Source organism: Pseudoliparis swirei, unplaced genomic scaffold (assembly GCF_029220125.1).
Source record: "Pseudoliparis swirei isolate HS2019 ecotype Mariana Trench unplaced genomic scaffold, NWPU_hadal_v1 hadal_30, whole genome shotgun sequence".
NCBI lineage: Eukaryota > Metazoa > Chordata > Actinopteri > Perciformes > Liparidae > Pseudoliparis > Pseudoliparis swirei.
In genome coordinates this window covers 404,613-427,645 of record NW_026613266.1, presented here as the reverse complement: position 1 = coordinate 427,645, position 23,033 = coordinate 404,613, and the positions used below count along the sequence as shown (strand labels likewise).

Here is a 23,033-nt window from a genome sequence, read left to right as displayed (position 1 = left end):
TTTTAATTTATTTTATTATTATTTATTTATTTAGAGAATAAGGGACAGTGCATATTGATAGACAGTACAATGTACATGTAAATATGCCAGATTATAACCAGGAGGCTAGTTTCCATCTGTAGTCCCTTGGCAGGTTGATGTAGTTTAAGAATACAAGCAGAGTGAAATAGAAAGCACACATCACAGTTGACAGTCTTAAGTGAATTATAAGGTGTTTCTATGATTTTGTCTACCCTATTTATATAAAGTAGAATCGGCTGAATAACAAAAACTGTTTCTGATGAATTTAAAGGTGAAATGCTCCCTCGTGTGTCGTCTGATAATCAAATATACAATGAAGCGTTGCTGCAGATTAATTATATTAAATATATATATATATATATCTACATATATATAATAATAATAAAATATTTAAACACATTTCAGCAGCAGGGGACGTGTGTTTCCAAAAAGGTGGAAGAAGTAATCAAATCTTTTATTTTATTATCGTAAAACTACAAACGGTTGACATCAAAATATACTGAAAGTAATAATACTCATTATGCAGAATAATATATATTATATTATTGATTAATGTGTCCACTACTTTAATGTTGCAGCTGGTAAAGGTGGAGATAACTTGCATTAATGTATATATGATGGGTAGGTTAATCCACAAGAATACATCAGAAGATAATACTTCATTAGTCCCCATCATAATAATCTGTTGTGATTTATATACACGTTAGATTAATAATCTAACTGCACATTACAGATGACTGAACTGTAATAAATACTCAAGTACAAATACATCGAGTGTTTTATTTGTTCTCCAGTCCCAACTCTATGTTTCCTCCAAACCCTCTTCCACGTTCCCGCCCCCCTCCCTCTGTGCCTGTTTACAGGAAATCAAAGACTGGTTCACCTCAAACTTCCTCAAATTGAACAGCAATAAAACCGAGGTTGTCCTCATTGGCTCCAAGTCCACTCTCACCAAGCATCCCAGTTTCACCCTTACAATAGACAACTCCTCGGTCTCCCCCTCCCCTCAGGCGAAGAGTCTGGGTGTCGTCCTCGACAGCACACTGTCATTCCACACTCACATCAACACCACCATCCGGTCTGCCTACTTCCACCTCCGAAATATCAACCGCCTCCGCCCTTCACTCACACCCAACAGCACCGCAATCCTGGTCCACTCTCTTGTCACCTCCGGCTTGGATTATTGCAATTCCCTCCTCTTTGGTCTCCCCCAGAAACTCCTCCATAAGCTCCAACTGGTCCAGAACGCTGCTGCCGCATCATCACCAAAACCCCTCCATCTGTCACATCACCCCTGTTCTACAGCAACTCCACTGGCTTCCCATCAAACACCGCATTGACTTTAAGATCCTGCTCCATGCATTCAAGGCCATCCACAACCTCGCCTCCATACCTGTCTCACCTCCTCCAAATCAACATCCCCACCCGGTCTCTCAGGTCTGCCTCCTCCATCAACCTGACTGTCCCCCCAGCTCGTTTGTCCACCATGGGGTCACGAGCCTTCAGCCGCTCTGCCCCTCGCCTATGGAACTCCCTCCCCCCTGACATCAGAAACATTGACTCTATCACTTTATTCAAAACTCACCTCAAAACTCACCTTTTCAGGCAGGCCTATGGCTGACCTGTTCCCCTCTTGGTTGCTCTGCTGCAGACTGTTCTGCTTTTTAACTGTTTTGCTTTTTAACTGTTCTGCTTTTTAATTGTGTCCATTTTTTTAAATATGTTGTACGGCGACCTTGAGTGCCTTGAAAGGCGCCTTATAAAATTAATGTATTATTATTATTATTATTATTGTTTCATGCATGTTGTTGTTGTTGTTGTTTTCTTTCCCTATGAAGCACATCACACCCCTTGTTTTGGTCAGGTTGTTGTTGTTATGACTGTTTCTGTTGGTATGACCCTTGTCTCGCCACTAGGGGCGCATCGGCCCTCTGCTCCCCCTCAGCTGTTTCCTGTGACGTCACTGGAAGGGAGGGGGGGGGGTCACATGGCCGCCGCCCTTCTCCGTCTGGAAACCCTGACTGAGGAACATGAATAGACTCTTAATAACATTATTTATACCATAAGGGACGCGTCTCTCCTCTGACGCGCACGAGGCCGGCCGCGCGCGTGGGACATAAAGAGCGCGCGCCGCATGGAGACCTGCTGTTCACGCGCTACCTGTCCCACCGAGAGGCTCTGTCCGCGGGTCACTCACCGACCGACTCCCGGTAAGTGAGCTCCACTTCCCGCTGCTGTCCGAGGACTCTGGAGCACGAGTTGATGTTTGTTGTTGTTGTTGTTGTTGTTGTTGAAGTTGTGGTCCAGCCATGAAGTCTCCTCTGGCTCCCGGCATCAGGTTCACCACGTCCTTCTCCCGGGACAGTTGGTGAGTTCCTTTTCCCGCTTCCCATTGTTCTCCTCAAAGTTTATTATCCTTGTTTCCATTGTTCTCCAGTAACTAACGTCACTTTATGTCTTTATATCTTTGTCTCTGTCTGTCTGTGTCTTTCTGTATTTATGTCTCGGTCTCCATGTCTATGTGTTTATTTCTCCGTGTCTTTATGTCTCTCTGTGTCTGTGTCTCTCTGTCTCTCTGTGTCTTTGTGTCTTTGTGTCTCTGTGTCTTTGTCTCTGTCTCCTCCCTTCAGCTGTGAATGATCTGTAAACTCTGTTTATTATATTTCTGTTGAGCTTGTCCTCAGACACGTTTGGTTTGTGTGCATAACTATATGTAACTATTATAACTACTATATGTAACTATTATAACTACTATATGTGACTATTATAACTACTATATGTAACTATTATAACTACTATATGTAACTATTATAACTACTCGTAATGATGACTTCATCATTACGACGTCGTAATGAAACGTCGTAATGATGACGTAATGAAACGTAATGATGACATCGTAATGAAACGTCGTAATGAAACATCGTAATGATGACGTCGTAATGATGACGTCGTAATGAAACGTCGTAATGAAATGTAATGAAACGTCGTAATGATGACATCGTAATGAAACGTCGTAATGATGACGTAATGAAACGTAATGATGACATCGTAATGAAACGTCGTAATGAAACGTCGTAATGATGACGTAATGAAACGTAATGATGACATCGTAATGAAACGTCGTAATGATGACGTAATGAAACGTAATGATGACATCGTAATGAAACGTCGTAATGATGACGTAATGAAACGTAATGATGACATCGTAATGAAACGTCGTAATGATGACGTCGTAATGAAACTGCAGCTTCTTATTTCCTCTCTAATATTCACTCGGTTTCCTTCGCAGGTACCGAGGTTTCACTCTCGGCCTCACCTTCCTCTTCTACACGGCCTACCACCTTTCACGGAAGCCCATCAGCATTGTTAAGGTAACCGTGGCAACTCGATTCCTCCTCATGACGGGGTCTTTGACAGGTCAGAGGTCAGAGGTCAAGAGCTGCAGAATCCTCCGTCCTCATTCAAGAGCAACATAAATCAATTCATCTTGGAAACATCAACGTCAGAGTCAGAGGAGCTCTTTATCTCTCAAGAGTTCTGAGAAAGATTCTGATTGTTTAGGAAATAGTTTTTAAAGTAAATCATTGAACATGCAGAGCTGTGTGTGTGTGTGTGTGTGTGTGTGTATACGTGTATACGTGTGTGTGTACATTAAATAAAAACAAATGTTTTCCTCTGCTTTGTGGCTCTCAAGAAGCTGCAGCATGAATGATAATATTAATGTCAACATGTTATTGTGTGTGTGTGTGTGTGTGTGTGTGTGTGTGTGTGTGTGTGTGTGTGTGTGTGTGTGTGTGTGTGTGTGTGTGTGTGTGTGTGTGTGTGTGTGTGTGTGTGTGTGTGTGTGTGTGTGTGTGTGTGTGTGTCAGGGCGAGCTGCACAGGAACTGCTCCTCCGTGGTTCGGCCTGCAGACCTCAACGTCACCAACAATGAGACCTGGTGTGACTGGGCTCCTTTTGGTGAGTCCTGAGTGATGTCTATGAACACATAATACACAGTGTGTGTGTGTGGCGTCCACATGAAGCTCATCGTTTAACGTGTCCTCCCAGACCAGGACAACTACCAGACCCTGTTCGGGGTCCTGGACAACTCCTTCCTGGTGGCCTACGCCATCGGCATGTTCTTCAGGTGAGCCGTCACCTCCGTGTGTGTGTGTGTGTGACTCAAACTGGCCCTGTGTCCACAGCGGGGTCTTCGGGGAGCGGCTGCCTCTGCGTTACTACCTGAGCTTCGGGATGGTGATGAGCGGCGTGTTCACGTGTCTGTTCGGCCTCGGCTTCTACCTGAACATCCACTCGCTGGGGTACTACGCCGCCATCCAGGTAAACACACAGGTGACCTCTGACCTGACCTCTGACACGTTGGCAGACCGTCGTGTCGGTTCAAGCCGAACACAAACAGGAATGTAAAGGCGGTGTGGTGTTCGGGGTCAGACTAGTTCCTGGTGAGCAACACGTGGGCCACGAGGCTCGTCGTCACATCGAGGTTGCCAGTTCTGGTCCCATCCTGCCTTTACAGCTGTTAAGCCTCTCTGTAGCTGCGTCTGTTGCCCAGAAGTTCTGCATGAAGGATCAACGGTGAAGACAGTTGAGTTTCACTTCTCTCCAGCGATGACGTCATCGTGCAGGTTGAAGTCACGTGACCGTCGGACACGTGGAGAGAAAACTGCCTTCGAGCTACTTTCCATTCCCGTGTCGCTCACGATGCTGCAACGCCAACACCGGCATCTTCTTTACAACCGCTTCAAGATGTTACATCTGATAACCTACGTGTTGACATAACATCATATAACATAATTTAATATAATATAACGTAACATAATATAACATAATATTATATAACATGACATAATATAATTTAACATAACTTAATATAATATAGCATAACAATATATCATAGAATAATTAGGGCTGTCAATCGATTTAAAAAAATTAACTAATTAATCGCACATTTTGAAATTGCGATTAATTAATCGCGATTAATCGCAATTAAAAGTTAAAAGTTAAAAGTTAAAAGTTCATTCTTTTTAAAGACCAAACTTCACACAGAGCTGTGTTTTCAAAGAGGCTCCTACCTATAAAGTGCCAGCGAGGTATTTAATATTGTGGATGATAAATTGTTTCTTCAGTGAAACATCAGATTAGTAAATAAAAAGAAGTATATTGAGACCCCATTGGTCCTGTCATCTTTACCACTGAACAGCAGAACCAGTGGCCTTGGTGACTGACTGACATTCACATGTGTCCTGTTCACCCTCTGGAGGCTGGGGGCATTTTATACATTTTACAAAATAAATTAAATTCACCTTTAAAAGGCGTTTGCATGTGACACACCCCCACGTGTTCTACATCAAACATTCCAGAACAATCTCATCTCTATTCAATGAGGCTCAGTTGTCCTGGTGCCGTGTTCTCTGCTCTCTGACTGACAGGCTGCTATAGAGCCTCACCCGTGAGGTGGGAGGTCCTTTGTGATTTACTGAGTGTTCATTGGTTGTTTTTTTCCCGAAATGTTGACAGACAAACGGATTGACAAATCACGTTGAAGGTTCTACATCAAACATTCCAGAACAATCTCAGCTCTGAAATGAGGCTCAGTTGTCCTGGTGCCGTGTTCTCTGCTCTCTGACTGACAGGCTGCTAATGAGCCTCACCTGTGAGGTGGGAGGTCCTTTGTGATTTACTGAGTGTTCATTGGTTTTTTTTCCCCCAAAATGTTGACAGACAAACGGATTGACCAATCACGGTGAAGGTTTCGTGTGACGAGTTCTTTCCGCGCCGCGTCCCCCGACACGTCGCCCCTCCGTTCCTCTGTGTGTCAGAGGGGGAGACGGGAGGAAGGAGGAGCAGGAGGAAACCCGACTGATTCATCCACGAGTTAAACTCATTTATGCTCCTTATTTTCGCGGAGAAAGAATTGTTTTAAAAACGGAAACAGTGTTAAACCGTACTGCCGCGGTTTGACACTCGGTTTGAGTGTAAAAACGTCAACGAACACCGGAAGTAAACAAAGTTGCGTTAATTGCGTTAAAATATTTTAGTGCGTTAACGCGGCCAAATTAATCGCATAGGTTAACGCTGACAGCCCTAAAAATAATATAACGTAACATAACGTAGCGTAACGTAGCGCAGCGTAATGTAAGGTAACGTAATGTAACGTAGCGCAGCGTAATGTAATGTAACGTAGCGCAGCGTAATGTAATGCAACGTAGCGCAGCGTAATGTAGCGCAGCGTAACTTAGCGCATCGTGACGTAATGTAATGTAACGTAGCGCAGCGTAATGCAACGTAATGCAACGTAACGTAGCGCAGCGTAACGTAGCGCAGCGTAATGTAACGTAGTGTAACGTAACGTAGCGCAGCGTAATGTAACGTAATGTAGAGCAGCATAACGTAGCGCAGCGTAGCGCAGCACAGCGTAACGTAGTGCAGCGTAATGTAACGTAGCGCAGCGTAATGTAATGTAATGTAGAGCAGCATAACGTAGCGCAGCGTAATGTAAGGTAACGTAATGTAACGTAGCGCAGCGTAATGTAATGTAACATAGTGCAGCGTAATGTAACGTAGCGCAGCGTAACTTAGCGCATCGTGACGTAGCGTAATGTAATGTAATGTAACGTAGCGCAGCGTAATGTAACGTAATGCAACGTAACGTAACGTAGCGCAGCGTAATGCAACGTAATGTAGCGTAATGTAACGTAGCGCAGCGTAACGTAGCGCAGCGTAATGTAACGTAATGTAACGTAGCGTAACGTAGCGCAGCACAGCGTAACGTAGCGCAGCGTAATGTAACGTAATGTAACGTAGCGCAGCGTAACGTTATGTAACGTAATGTAACATAACGTCACGTAATGTAGCGCAGCGTGACGTAGCGTAATGTAATGTAGCGCAGCGTAATGTAACGTAATGTAACGTAACGTAATGTAGCGTGACCTAACGTAGCGCAGCGTAACATTATACAACATCAGTTCTCAGGCGCTCTCCTCGTCTCCTGTGTTTCGTTCTTCACTCAGCTGAAGCTCGTCTCTCCCTGAGCTCTGAACGCTCCAGCGTGACGCGTCACATGACCCTCAGAACGTCACATGACCCTCAGAACGTCACATGACCCTCAGAGCATCACATGACCCTCAGAACGTCACATGACCCTCAGAACGTCACATGACCCTCAGAGCATCACATGACCCTCAGAACGTCACATGACCCTCAGAACGTCACATGACCCTCAGAACGTCACATGACCCTCAGAGCATCACATGTTCTGCAGAGACACAACGACTGGGTCACATGACTCAGTGCCCGTCACATGACCCAGCGCCCGTCACAGGTGTGTGTGTGTGTGTGTGTGTGTGTGTGTGTGTGTGTGTGTGTGTGTGTGTGTGTGTGTGTGTGTGTGTGTGTGTGTGTGTGTGTGTGTGTGTGTGTGTGTGTGTGTGTGTGTGTGTGTGTGTGTGTGTGTGTGTGTGTGTGTGTGTGTGTGTGTGTGTGTGTGTGTGTGCGTGCGTGCGTGCGTGCGTGCGTGCGTGCGTGCGTGCGTGCGTGCGTGCGTGCGTGCGTGCGTGCGTGCGTGCGTGCGTGCGTGCGTGCGTGCGTGCGTGCGTGCGTGCGTCGCGTCGTGCGTGCGGCGCATGCGTCGGCGTGCGTGCGTGCGTGCGTGTCTGTGTGTGTGTGTGTGTGTGTGCGTGCGTGCGTGTGTGTGTGTGTGTGTGTGTGCATGCGTGTGTGACAGCTGTCCTCTCTGTCCTGCAGGTCCTGAACGGCCTCATGCAGACCACCGGTTGGCCGGCTGTGGTGGCGTGCGTTGGCAACTGGTTTGGGAAGGGGAAGTGAGTCCTGCTGACGCAGCAGCTGCACACGCGTGGTCAGCTGGACACATGCACACGCTTATTCAGCTGGACACATGCACACGCGTGGTCAGCTGGACACATGCACACGCGTGTTCTGATTCATCTCAGACATCAAACCAGCATCATGGAGCCAAAACCTGCTTCAAAACCCACATCTGAGGACTAACTCATCTTGGTCTACACACTACACTACACACTACACTACACACTATACTACACTACACTACACACACACACTATACTACACTACACAACACTACACACTATACTACACACTACACTACACAACACACTACACTACACAACACTACACACTATACTACACACTATACTACACTACACTACACAACACACTACACTATACTACACTACACAACACTACACACTACTACACACTATACTACACTACACACTACACTACACTACACACTATACTACACTACACAACACTACACACTATACTACACACTATACTACACTACACACACACTACACTACACACTACACTACACACTATACTACACTACACTACACACTACACTACACCACACTACACACTATACTACACACCACACTACACACCACACTACACACTACACTACACACCACACTACACTACACTACACACTACACTACACACTACACTACACACTATACTACACACTACACACCACACTACACACTACACACTACACTACACACTACACACCACACTACACACTACACACACACACACTACACACTACATACGCACACTACACACTACACACCACACTATACTACACTACACACTACACACCACACTACACACTATACTACACACCACACTACACACCACACTACACACTATACTACACACTACACACTACACTACACACTACACACACTATACTACACACTACACACCACACTATACTACACACTACACACTACACTACACTACACACTATACTACACACAACGCACTGTTCACTGACTCAACCAGACGGAGTCAAACACACCTTACAGTGACACGCTGGATGAACCGGACAGGCTGGTGTTATGTGTGTGTGGGTGTGGGTGTGGGTGTGTTTTTTCTGTGTGTGTGTGTGGGTGTGTGGGTGTTTTTTCTGTGTGTGTGATGTGATGAGAATATTGTCAGTCTGGGCGGGGTTAGTTTAGGTTATTTTATCTTAGTTAGGTTATTTTAGGTTAGGTTATTTTATGTTAGTTAGGTTATTTTATGTTTAGGTTATTTTAGGTTAGTTAGGTTATTTTAGGTTAGTTTAGGTTTAGGTTATTTTAGGTTAGTTTAGGTTATTTTATGTTTAGGTTATTTTAGTTTAGGTTATTTTATGTTTAGGTTAGTTTAGGTTTAGGTTAGTTTAGGTTATTTTATGTTTAGGTTATTTTAGTTTAGGTTATTTTATGTTTAGGTTAGTTTAGGTTTAGGTTATTTTAGGTTGGTTACGTTATTTTAGTTTAGGTTATTTTAGGTTAGTTAGGTTATTTTAGGTTAGTTTAGGTTTAGGTTATTTTAGGTTCGTTTAGGTTATCTTAGCATGAGGACTGAATGCTTTGCCGTTCACACGTTGTGTCTGGTTGACAGGCTGGAGTACCGCTGTGGCCCTCTAGTGGGGCGCAGCGGTACTACAGGAGGGGCACAGGGGGAAATGCAGAAAGACATTTTATTGAGAACTTCACAAGTTAAAAGTACACAGACATGAAACTAAGTTATTAATAAGTACATGTTCAAGTGACTTCACAGTTTATTTTGCACAAATAACTTTATTTGCATTGTGATTGCACGTTTACTTCAAAGTGATTGCAATTTTCTTTGTTCTATTATTTTAAAAACCCAGCTGGAGGAGACCCAACAAGTTATTTCAGTAAACAGTCAGCGTAGACCATTTTCTTGGTAAGGCATGAACATTTCCTTCCCTCAAAGTGGGCGACCACTGGAGTTATCCATGCTAACACTTAAAGTCGTGGTTTGGGGAGGCGAGTGGATCAGGACCTCGTCGCCCAGATAACGATGTCCTGACTCGCGTCACGAGGACTGAATCTCACTCTGAGCCAGCATCTTCACACCGATGTGTAACTCCTCCTTCAATGTGAGCCAGCTGAGTGTGGTCTCGGCCCTCAGGCGGGGGCTCATCATGGGCGTGTGGAACTCCCACACCTCCGTGGGGAACATCCTGGGCTCCCTGATCGCCGGAGCCTTCGTGTCCTCTCAGTGGGGGATGTCCTTCATCGTGCCCGGACTCATCATCGCCTCCACCGGCGTGCTGTGCTTCTTCTTCCTGGTGGAGAGTGAGTTCACAGAGCCTGGAGCAAGGTTTATATCCAGAGACTTTTATTTTGAAAGGGCTCGTCTTCTCAGATGTGCCGCATCCTGTTTGACTTGTTGGTGAAGCAGTGAATGTTTATGCAGCAACTTTAAAGTGTTGGAACGATTATCTGGATCAGAGTAAACTGCAGCTCTACTTTATGAAGTATAAACGATGCGTGTGAGGGTCGGATGAATTCAGATTTAAATGATTGTTTTATCTCCTTCAAACCTAAACATCTGTTCCTCAGAACCTGAAGACGTCAACTGCTTTCCTCCTCAGCACCACGTGAGAGACGGCCTCCACCCCCCTTCATCCTGCATGACGATGATGATGCACACAATGCCTTCACATACATGACGCTTTGCTTCCTCTCCAACTCCCTGGAGACTGAACTCTTCTCTGTGTTTCCAGAGTGAGACGGAGGGAGACGAGGCCGTCGCCGTCGGCAACGACTCGGCCCAAGTGGAGGGGAGCGCTTACGGCTCCATCAGCGCCGACGTGGTGGAGGAGGTGGAGGAGCACATGGAGGCCATCAGCTTCAGCGGGGCGCTCAGGATACCGGTGAGTGGCCTCGACCAATCGGCTTCATGGGAGCATCATGGAGCTGATGGACAATACATCCTCACCTGGAGTCACATGGAGTCACATGGAGTCTCCTAGAGTCACCTGGAGTCATCTGGAGTCTCCTAGAGTCACATGGAGTCTCCTAGAGTCTCATAGAGTCACATGGAGTCATCTGGAGTCTCCTAGAGTCACATGGAGTCATCTGGAGTCTCCTAGAGTCACATGGAGTCTCCTAGAGTCTCATAGAGTCACATGGAGTCATCTGGAGTCTCCTAGAGTCACATGGAGTCTTCTAGAGTCTCATAGAGTCACATTACATTAAGTGCCACTGAAGTGCTAATCTGTTTTATCCGGCGGATTACAATGGTGCATTTTCAACCTGGGGCCAGTGTGAACAACATCTGCTCTTCTAACATTTCCTCAACATGTCGGAATTGTGGAGCCCACATAGGAAACAGAGATGTTTGAACTGTCTGATTTCGTGTTTTAAGTGAATATAGTCGGACAAGGTGGAGCCGGTCTCCGCCGAGAAGTGTTGTGGCACCCTGCTCCACTGATGTCGGTAGGGAGTGAACACCACTGAGAGCCAGCGACAGCGCCGGGGTATGATTTTGAACCGGGCACCGGATGCAGTAAGGGCCCGTCGATTGAGAAATGGATGCCAGAGGGGCCCGATTGTTGCAGCTGGACCATATCCCGAGCTGCCTCATTCTGCGATCCGTCGGTGCGGGTGGCCAGCGTGGGTGTTTTGCGGCCAGTCGGGAGGGGCAGTCGCAGTGGAGATGGAGGCGGGTGGTGTGGGGCCTCGGCACCCTTCTAGCCAGGAGCTGAGGCAGTGAGCTGCCGGGGTGGTTAAGCATGTACCTACAGGCAGCCAGGAGGGGTTTGTTGCGTCGGTGAGTTGGACAGTGCAGCGTCAGACCCTCGGGTTCCGTCGTAAGAAAGAGGGCGGCCACTCCTGATGTTGTGCAGCATGTACCTACAGGGCAGCGTCGTCGGGTAGTGTTGACGTCAGGAGATTGTGGGTTGATAGTCAGGTCTTGGCAGCAGTCGGTGAGCAACCTGACAGTTGGTTAGAGTCAGATGGGCGTGGGTAGAGCCTTTCCTGGCGTGACGCAGGAACAGTCTTGTCAGGGTCAGGTTATCAGTTGAGCAGACATCCACTGAGATCATGATTGGAGACGGGCAGAGATCTTGACAGAGAAGAGGCGAGAGACGGATGAAGCCCTGAGGCTTGTTGGGTGTGAGAGGAGGGATGTAGAGAGAGGACGGGCAATGACAGGCGAAGAATTTATTACAGAGGTTGGGGCGGAGCCGGGAACTATCAGTGATGACGAGGATCAGGTGGCGGAGGAGAAGGTAGGAAGGTGAGTGCGGTCGCAGGTCTAGGAAGAAAGGGTGTGCAGTGCTAGATCAAGATCTGAGGCTGCCGAGATCAGGAAAAGCTGCAGACAGGATGAGAAGGATCTCTGTCGAGGGTCGAGGCTGCTCTAGCAGTGTGAGGCTGCTCTAGCACAGTAGGAGGCCAGAGACAGCAGGACTGTGCTCAAGTCAGTGGCATTGAGTCAGAGGGACTGGTAGAGAGAGAAGGAGGTTACTGTGAAGATAGGCAGACGGCTCGAGATCAGAGGCTCAGAGAAAGGGAGACTTCAGGAGGGCCTGACTGTGGTGCTTCAGTGAGAGAGGAGTTCAGGAGAGGTTGAGGTTGACTCTGCCTCCAGAAGAGTTGAGAAACAGCCAGTTGAGAGGAGCTGTTGGGGAGAAGGACGGAATCAGAGAAGGTCAACGGTGTTCGGTGGGGAGGCAGAGCGGGACGAGGGTCGAGTGGCAGGGGGGTGGTCGCTAGCTAAGAACTTTGTTGGGAGACAGGATGAGGAAGGAAGGGAAGGAGTTAGAAAGGGTGTTGGTGATAGTCTTGGTGAGGTAGGGAGGCGGTATGGTAAAATCTTGTTTGTAAAGGTGATCGAAGGAGTGGCTCGACAAAAGAAGGGAGTCGAAAAATAGAGGATCAAGTTTTGGGGGGAGATGAGATAGTTTGAATTTAGTGGGGTAGACAGAGCTTTTTGGCTGCAGAGAGGGAGAGAGAGAAGGAGAGGAGAGATTGATAGAGAGCAAGTCTTGCGAGAGATTGAATTCGATTTCGCCTTTTTCTTTCTCGATTTCTTCTTTTCTCTCACGGCCTTTGATCCTCAAACCACGGGCCCGAAGATTTCCGAACGTGGCGGAAGCTAAAAGGACATCAAGAGACAGAAGAAGGGAGGAAGAGGAGGGAGAGTGAGAGCGGCAGCGGCAGAGTTATGGGTGCAGGTGAGTCAGTTGAGGGAAGCAGATGGGACAGAGGAGGCCAGAGGAGGAGGGGCAGAGGGAGCAGTGTTGGAGTCATCTGGAGTCTCCTAGAGTCACCTGGAGTCTCCTAGAGTCACATGGAGTCTCCTAGAGTCTCAGAGTCACCTGGAGTCTCCTAGAGTCACATGGAGTCTCCTAGAGTCACATGGAGTCTCCTAGAGTCTCATAGAGTCACATGGAGTCTTCTAGAGTCTCCTAGAGTCACATGGAGTCATCTGGAGTCTCCTAGAGTCTCATAGAGTCACCTGGAGTCTCCTAGAGTCACATGGAGTCACATGGAGTCTCCTAGAGTCACCTGGAGTCACCTGGAGTCTCCTAGAGTCTCCTAGAGTCACATGGAGTCTCCTAGAGTCTCATAGAGTCACCTGGAGTCTCCTAGAGTCACCTGGAGTCACATGGAGTCTCCTAGAGTCACCTGGAGTCTCCTAGAGTCTCCTAGAGTCACATGGAGTCTCCTAGAGTCTCATAGAGTCACCTGGAGTCTCCTAGAGTCTCATAGAGTCTCATAGAGTCACCTGGAGTCACCTGGAGTCTCCTAGAGTCTCATAGAGTCTCATAGAGTCACCTGGAGTCTCATAGAGTCTCCTAGAGTCTCCTAGAGTCACCTGGAGTCACCTGGAGTCTCCTAGAGTCTCATAGAGTCTCCTAGAGTCTCATAGAGTCACCTGGAGTCTCCTAGAGTCACCTGGAGTCTCCTAGAGTCTCATAGAGTCTCCTAGAGTCACCTGGAGTCACCTGGAGTCACATGGAGTCTCCTAGAGTCTCATAGAGTCTCCTAGAGTCTCATAGAGTCACCTGGAGTCTCCTAGAGTCACCTGGAGTCTCCTAGAGTCTCATAGAGTCTCCTAGAGTCACATGGAGTCTCCTAGAGTCACATGGAGTCTCCTAGAGTCTCATAGAGTCACATGGAGTCTTCTAGAGTCTCCTAGAGTCACATGGAGTCATCTGGAGTCTCCTAGAGTCTCATAGAGTCACCTGGAGTCTCCTAGAGTCACCTGGAGTCACATGGAGTCACATGGAGTCTCCTAGAGTCACCTGGAGTCACCTGGAGTCTCCTAGAGTCTCCTAGAGTCACATGGAGTCTCCTAGAGTCTCATAGAGTCACCTGGAGTCTCCTAGAGTCACCTGGAGTCACATGGAGTCACATGGAGTCTCCTAGAGTCACCTGGAGTCTCCTAGAGTCTCCTAGAGTCACATGGAGTCTCCTAGAGTCTCATAGAGTCACCTGGAGTCTCCTAGAGTCTCATAGAGTCTCATAGAGTCACCTGGAGTCACCTGGAGTCTCCTAGAGTCTCATAGAGTCTCATAGAGTCACCTGGAGTCTCATAGAGTCTCCTAGAGTCTCCTAGAGTCACCTGGAGTCACCTGGAGTCTCCTAGAGTCTCATAGAGTCTCCTAGAGTCTCATAGAGTCACCTGGAGTCTCCTAGAGTCACCTGGAGTCTCCTAGAGTCTCATAGAGTCTCCTAGAGTCACCTGGAGTCACCTGGAGTCACATGGAGTCTCCTAGAGTCTCATAGAGTCTCCTAGAGTCTCATAGAGTCACCTGGAGTCTCCTAGAGTCTCATAGAGTCTCCTAGAGTCACCTGGAGTCACCTGGAGTCACATGGAGTCTCCTAGAGTCTCATAGAGTCTCCTAGAGTCTCATAGAGTCACCTGGAGTCTCCTAGAGTCACCTGGAGTCACATGGAGTCACCTGGAGTCTCATAGAGTCACCTGGAGTCTCATAGAGTCTCGTAGAGTCACCTGGAGTCACCTGGAGTCACATGGAGTCACCTGGAGTCACATGGAGTCACCTGGAGTCTCCTAGAGTCACCTGGAGTCTCATAGAGTCTCCTAGAGTCACCTGGAGTCACCTGGAGTCACATGGAGTCACCTGGAGTCTCCTAGAGTCTCCTAGAGTCTCATAGAGTCTCCTAGAGTCACCTGGAGTCACATGGAGTCACATGGAGTCACCTGGAGTCTCCTAGAGTCACCTGGAGTCTCCTAGAGTCTCATAGAGTCTCCTAGAGTCACCTGGAGTCACCTGGAGTCACATGGAGTCACCTGGAGTCTCCTAGAGTCTCCTAGAGTCTCCTAGAGTCACCTGGAGTCACATGGAGTCACATGGAGTCACCTGGAGTCTCCTAGAGTCTCCTAGAGTCTCATAGAGTCACCTGGAGTCACATGGAGTCACATGGAGTCACCTGGAGTCTCCTAGAGTCACCTGGAGTCTCCTAGAGTCTCATAGAGTCTCCTAGAGTCACCTGGAGTCACCTGGAGTCACATGGAGTCACCTGGAGTCACCTGGAGTCTCCTAGAGTCTCCTAGAGTCTCATAGAGTCTCCTAGAGTCACCTGGAGTCTCCTAGAGTCTCCTAGAGTCTCATAGTCACCTGGAGTCTCCTAGAGTCTCATAGTCACCTGGAGTCACATGGAGTCTTCTAGAGTCTCGTGGAGTCTCGTGGAGTCTTCTAGAGCAGCGGTTCCCAAACTTTTTAGGTCACGCACCCCCTTCTACATCCCGACCGGGTTCACTTTCCCAATCCCCACACCTTGCAGTGACTTTTCTTTCTTTTCTTTGCTCGAGAAGAGTTGTTGACGGGAAGTGCAGTGACTTTTCTTTGCTCCGTCCATGCGCACAGACCTCGGGCTCTGGATATTGAGCACCCCTGCATTTAAACATTAAATAGCCGAGTTTTTTTCAGCGTGAGAAATACGATGTGTGGCGGGAGAGCGTGAGTTAAGACCGAAATGCGTGAGTCTCACGCTCAATGCGTGACACTTGAGCCCTGAGAATGTTTAATATTAATTATTACACCATTAGACCACCATTACATTTTTCCTCTCGCGCACCCCCTAGAGACAGCTCGCGCACCACACTTTGGGAATCCCTGTTCTAGAGTCTTCCGGCTCCGGCCTGGGGGTGACGGTGTCTCTTGCCCTCCTCAGGGAGTGTTGGAGTTCTCTCTCTGCCTGCTGTTCGCTAAGCTGGTGAGCTACACCTTCCTGTACTGGCTCCCCCTCTACATCTCCAACGTCGGTCAGTATGCACACGCGTGTGTCATACATCACATATCACATCATACATCACACATCACATCATACATCACATCATACTTTGTGGTTTTATCCACATTAAAGTTTAATAAAGTTTTTTCTCCTTTTTATTTTCAGCACATTTTGACGCTAAAGAGGCCGGAGACATGTCGACGCTGTTCGACGTGGGAGGAATCGTGGGTAAGCTGCACAACCTTACCGTGACCTTACCGTGACCTTAATGTGATCTTAACTTGACCTTAACGTAGCCTTAGCGTAACCTTAACGGAGCCTTAATGTGACCTTAATGGAGCCTTAATGTGACCTTAACGTGACCTTAATGGAGCCTTAATGTGACCTTACCGTGACCTTCACGGAGCCTTAATGTGACCTTAACGTGACCTTAACGGAGCCTTAATATGACATTAACGTGACCTTAACGTGATATTAACATGACCTCAACGTGCCCTTAACACAACCGTAATGTGACTTTAACGTGACCTTAACGTGACCTTGCCGTGACCTTGCCATGTGCCCACAGGAGGCATCACGGCCGGCTTGGTGTCTGACTACACGGGGGGCAGAGCCTCCACCTGCTGCGTGATGCTGCTCACGGCGGCTCCCATGGTGACATCATCACACTGAGACTGTGACATGACATCATCACACTGAGACCCTAATGTGACATGACATCATCACACTGAGACCCTAATGTGACATGACATCATCACACTGAGACCCTAATGTGACGTGACATCATCACACTGAGACTGTGTGACATGACATCATCACACTGAGACTCTAATGTGACATGACATCATCACACTGAGACTGTGTGACATGACATCATCACACTGAGACTCTAATGTGACATGACATCATCACACTGAGACTGTGACATGACATCATCACACTGAGACTGTGACATGACATCATCACACTGAGACTCTAATGTGACATGACATCATCACACTGAGACTGTGTGACATGACATCATCACACTGAGACTCTAATGTGACATGACATCATCACACTGAGACTGTGACATGACATCATCACACTGAGACTGTGACATGACATCATCACACTGAGACTGTGACATGACATCATCACACTGAGACTGTGACATGACATCATCACACTGAGACTGTGACATGACATCATCACACTGAGACTGTGACATGACATCATCACACTGAGACTGTGACATGACATCATCACACTGAGACTCTAATGTGACATGACATCATCACACTGAGACTCTAATGTGACATGACATCATCACACTGAGACTGTGACATGACATCACACTGAGACCCTAATGTGACATGACATCATCACACTGAGACTGTGACATGACATCATCACACTGAGACTGTGACATGACATCATCACACTGAGACTCTAATGTGACATGACATCATCACACTGAGACTCTAATGTGACATGACATCATCACACTGAGACTGTGACATGACATCATCACACTGAGACCCTAATGTGACATGACATCATCACACTGAGACTGTGACATGACATCATCACACTGAGACCCTAATGTGACATGACATCATCACACTGAGACCCTAATGTGACATGACATCATCACACTGAGACTCTAATGTGACATGACATCATCACACTGAGACTGTGACATGACATCATCACACTGAGACTGTGACATGACATCATCACACTGAGACTGTGACATGACATCATCACACTGAGACTGTGACATGACATCATCACACTGAGACCCTAATGTGACATGACATCATCACACTGAGACTGTGACATGACATCATCACACTGAGACTCTAATGTGACATGACATCATCACACTGAGACTGTGACATGACATCATCACTGAGACTAATGTGACATGACATCATCACACTGAGACTCTAATGTGACATGACATCATCACACTGAGACTCTAATGTGACATGACATCATCACACTGAGACTCTAATATGACATGACATCATCACACTGAGACCCTAATGTGACATGACATCATCACACTGAGACCCTAATGTGACATGACATCATCACACTGAGACTCTAATATAACATGACATCATCACACTGAGACCCTAATGTGACATGACATCATCACACTGAGACTCTGTGACATGACATCATCACACTGAGACCCTAATGTGACATGACATCATCACACTGAGACTCTAATGTGACATGACATCATCACACTGAGACCCTAATGTGACATGACATCATCACACTGAGACTCTAATGTGACATGACATCATCACACTGAGACTCTGTGACATGACATCATCACACTGAGACTCTGTGACATGACATCATCACACTGAGACCCTAATGTGACATGACATCATCACACTGAGACTCTAATGTGACATGACATCATCACACTGAGACCCTAATGTGACATGACATCATCACACTGAGACTCTAATGTGACATGACATCATCACACTGAGACTCTGTGACATGACATCATCACACTGAGACCCTAATGTGACATGACATCATCACACTGAGACTCTAATGTGACATGACATCATCACACTGAGACCCTAATGTGACATGACATCATCACACTGAGACTCTAATGTGACATGACATCATCACACTGAGACTCTGTGACATGACATCATCACACTGAGAGAAGGTTCCATGCTGCGGCTCACAGGCTCAAAGGCCTCAAAGAGACTCTGATAAATGGACCGACCACCACAAAGTTACACAACTAAAAGGAGGAACTCCATGTTTGGAGCCACTGTTTCTGTCTGGAAACATGACATCATGCTCCAACAACATCATGTGACACGAGAGCTGCAGACGGAATGTTTCATTCGTCATTAATATTAAAACTGTGAATTATACATTTAGTATCTGCATTATACCTTTCAGTGATTTTACTATTGAGTGACTCTTCATTGCGAGTGTGTTGTGATGGTTGTGTGTGTTGTGATGGTTGTGTGTGTGTGTGTTGTGATGGTTGTGTGTGTTGTGATGGTTGTGTGTGTGTGTGTTGTGATGGTTGTGTGTGTTGTGATGGTTGTGTGTGTGTGTTGTGATGGTTGTGTGTGTGTGTTGTGATGGTTGTGTGTGTTGTGATGGTTATGTGTGTGTGTGTTGTGATGGTTGTGTGTGTTGTGATGGTTGTGTGTGTTGTGATGGTTGTGTGTGTGTGTGTGTTTACGTGTTTACACACGACAGTCCTCTGATGTACCAGTAATGTTGTGTTGCAGCTCTACCTCTATAACTACATCGGACAGAGGAGCATCGGCACCACCGTCGGTAAGACCTGGAGACTCTCTAGAAGGAGTTCACATGAGCCGGTCTAGTTCCCATGGGACCAGGACTAGGAGCCGGTCTGGGTCCCATGGGACCAGGACTAGGAGCCGGTCTAGTTCCCATGGGACCAGGACTAGGAGCCGGTCTGGGTCCCATGGGACCAGGACTAGGAGCCGTTCTAGTTCCCATGGGACCAGGACTAGGAGCCGGTCTGGGTCCCATGGGACCAGGACTAGGAGTCGGTCTGGGTCCCATGGGACCAGGACTAGGAGCCGGTCTAGTTCCCATGGGACCAGGACTAGGAGCCGGTCTGGGTCCCATGGGACCAGGACTAGGAGCCGGTCTAGTTCCCATGGGACCAGGACTAGGAGACGGTCTGGGTCCCATGGGACCAGGACTAGAGCAGTCTGGGTCCCATGGGACCAGGACTAGGAGCCGGTCTAGTTCCCATGGGACCAGGACTAGGAGCCGGTCTAGTTCCCATGGGACCAGGACTAGGAGCCGGTCTGGGTCCCATGGGACCAGGACTAGGAGCCGGTCTAGTTCCCATGGGACCAGGACTAGGAGTCGGTCTGGGTCCCATGGGACCAGGACTAGGAGCCGGTCTAGTTCCCATGGGACCAGGACTAGGAGCCGGTCTAGTTCCCATGGGACCAGGACTAGGAGCCGGTCTGGGTCCCATGGGACCAGGACTAGGAGCCGGTCTGGGTCCCATGGGACCAGAACTAGGAGCCGGTCTGGGTCCCATGTGGTTTCTCTGATCAGCGTGTCTTCTCCCTCTCCAGGGATGCTGCTGCTGTGCGGAGGCCTGGTGAACGGACCCTACGCCCTCATCACCACCGCTGTGTCCACGGACCTGGTGAGACCTGATGCATCATGGGAAACCCCCTAACAGACCTGATGCATTATGGGAAACCCCCTACACAATAACACATCATTATAACCCAGTAATGAAGTTGATATCTGTATTTATTTCCTGCCACAGGGAACACACGAGAGCCTGAGAGGGAACTCCAGGGCCTTGTCCACCGTCACTGCCATCATCGACGGGACCGGCTCCGTCGGTACGTCGTCATGGTTACTCTTGTAAAGCTGACTCTCAGTTACTGTTCTGGATTATTCCAAGAAGTCAAAGTACAAATGTAAGCGTCCTGATGAGATGCTCTGAAGCACAACGTGATGAAACCTTAATATCATCGACTCCTCTTCCTCCCTCGTTCCCCTCGAGGCTGTTGTGTGGTTCAGACTCATGCAGTGACATGTCGCCCCCTCTAGGGGCCGCTGTGGGCCCCCTGCTGGCCGGCCTCATCTCGCCCACCGGCTGGAACAACGTCTTCTACATGCTCATCGCCTCCGACCTCCTGGCCTGCCTGGTGAGGAGGAGGAGGAGGAGGAGGAGGAGGAGGATTCTTGTCAATAACAACACATTGTTTGTTTGTTTGTGTGCTTCAGTTTCTGTCCAGGCTGGTGTACAAGGAGGTGTGTGGCTGGTGTCGACGTGTCCCCCGATCCCGAGGGTGAGCACCAGGCGGGGGAGGGGCGTTGGTTCGGTTACGGAGCTCAACTCTAGTGGGAGAAAACAACAAATAGTTCAGTTTTAAGGGTTTTTACTGATATTAAATAAATAAATCAAGTTACACACATATATTTATAATGAAACATAAACTTGGTTGAAGTGGGCGTCACCATGGTGATCACGCTTGTGTGTCGCTCGCCATCTGATGCCAAGTGGAGGTCATCTGACCACCTGAACACAAGGTCACAAAAAAAGTTAATTCAACAACTATTTTTTTTAACAGCAACCAAAGAGCTGACGAACTCTGGGAAACAAAAGAATGCAATTAAACAAAATGGAGGTCTAGCATTTAAACACAATATGCTAAGCGCTAAGCTAGCACCTTGCACGTCCACAACATTCACGTCAGTCGTGCAGGCTGCCCTCAGTGCTGCCCTCAGTGCAGCCCTCAGTGCTGCTCTCAGTGCTGCTCTCAGTGCTGCTCTCAGCGCTGCCCTCAGTGCTGCCCTCAGTGCTGCTCTCAGTGCTGCCCTCAGTGCTGCCCTCAGTGCTGCCCTCAGTGCTGCCCTCAGTGCTGCTCTCAGTGCTGCCCTCAGTGCTGCCCTCAGTGCTGCCCTCAGTGCTGCTCTCAGTGCTGCTCTCAGTGCTGCTCTCAGCGCTGCCCTCAGTGCTGCCCTCAGTGCTGCTCTCAGTGCTGCCCTCAGTGCTGCCCTCAGTGCTGCTCTCAGTGCTGCCCTCAGTGCTGCTCTCAGTGCTGCTCTCAGTGCTGCCCTCAGTGCTGCCCTCAGTGCTGCTCTCAGTGCTGCTCTCAGTGCTGCCCTCAGTGCTGCCCTCAGTGCTGCCCTCAGTGCTGCCCTCAGTGCTGCTCTCAGTGCTGCTCTCAGTGCTGCTCTCAGTGCTGCCTCAGTGCTGCTCTCAGTGCTGCCTCAGTGCTGCTCTCAGTGCTGCTCTCAGTGCTGCCTCAGTGCTGCTCTCAGTGCTGCCCTCAGTGCTGCCTCAGTGCTGCCTCAGTGCTGCCCTCAGTGCTGCTCTCAGTGCTGCTCTCAGTGCTGCCCTCAGTGCTGCTCTCAGTGCTGCCCTCAGTGCTGCCCTCAGTGCTGCTCTCAGTGCTGCTCTCAGTGCTGCCCTCAGTGCTGCTCTCAGTGCTGCTCTCAGTGCTGCCCTCAGTGCTGCCCTCAGTGCTGCTCTCAGTGCTGCCCTCAGTGCTGCCCTCAGTGCTGCCCTCAGTGCTGCTCTCAGTGCTGCTCTCAGTGCTGCCCTCAGTGCTGCTCTCAGTGCTGCTCTCAGTGCTGCCCTCAGTGCTGCCCTCAGTGCTGCTCTCAGTGCTGCCCTCAGTGCTGTCTGAAGGGACGTTGGGCACGTGCACCACGATGCCCGCTACCCAATCAAACAGAAGCGACCTCTTGACCCGGGCAGTTATCAGGACTCCTGGATTGGCCAATGACATTCTTTGCCTCCATGAGCCAATCAGTGGGTTACAAAAGCAAAGCCCTCATGTGGTGACGCCTAGCGCCGTTAGCTTAGCATGAAGGCAGCAGCAGCTCCCTGATGAACATGTTCTATTGTTTGATTATAACAAGATAAAACTGTAGTTTAGGTTATTTATGGGGATTTATGAGCGGATCAACTTCTCCTCTAAAAGAGTTAAACCATGTAAAACACACGTTATACATCTCTTCAGAGGAGTCGTTCTACGTTTCACTGACGCTAGACGTTTCCCCTTGAAACAGAATATAACAGATATATTATTTACAGTTATTATAAATGTCTCACAGTCTTTCTCAAATATTTTTATTGCAGGTTCAAAGAAATCTGAAAAACTCACCAAATCAAACTGGGAAGCAGACGGAAAGGAACCAGTGGAGCCCCCAGTGGCCGATCGCAGCCACTACAACGACCAATGAAGCCTTCTTATTGTGAACGAGACCAAAATATGTCTTGATGGAGGAAAGACTTTTTAATGACGGATCGACTCCTTCTAACTAGTTTTAATACTCTTTTATCATTAAAGTGTACATACTGGGTACATGTTCTTAACTTCTGTGTCTTAATTACTTAATTAACACAGCGGGTCCTACCTGCTGACTATTGAGGAGATCCTTCTCCTGTCTGTTAAGTAGTGGTCA

The 23,033-nt window shown here is 48.1% G+C and overlaps 1 protein-coding gene across 3 annotated transcripts; it reads left to right on the top strand.

The window, feature by feature from the left end:
- The first annotated feature begins 1,992 nt into the window (after positions 1-1,992).
- On the top strand, positions 1,993-22,944 carry slc37a2 (solute carrier family 37 member 2). 3 transcript variants are annotated; one of them, XM_056410937.1, is made up of 19 exons: positions 1,993-2,231; positions 2,318-2,389; positions 3,311-3,392; positions 3,891-3,981; positions 4,072-4,150; positions 4,209-4,344; positions 7,768-7,844; positions 9,991-10,157; positions 10,425-10,462; positions 10,589-10,738; positions 16,017-16,107; positions 16,242-16,304; positions 16,645-16,730; positions 19,346-19,394; positions 20,177-20,250; positions 20,377-20,455; positions 20,667-20,764; positions 20,844-20,908; positions 22,708-22,824. In XM_056410937.1, exons 2-19 carry the CDS (start codon positions 2,331-2,333, stop codon positions 22,721-22,723), a joined length of 1,500 nt encoding a protein of 499 aa, XP_056266912.1. In that variant the 5' UTR covers positions 1,993-2,231; positions 2,318-2,330; the 3' UTR covers positions 22,724-22,824. The 3 variants fall into 3 exon arrangements, 2 of the variants coding, with proteins under 2 accessions (XP_056266912.1, XP_056266911.1); XM_056410936.1 differs by lacking the exon at positions 20,667-20,764 and having other exon boundaries at positions 22,708-22,944; XR_008831147.1 differs by lacking the exons at positions 20,844-20,908; positions 22,708-22,824 and having other exon boundaries at positions 20,377-20,533; positions 20,667-20,752.
- Positions 22,945-23,033: the final 89 nt, after the last annotated feature.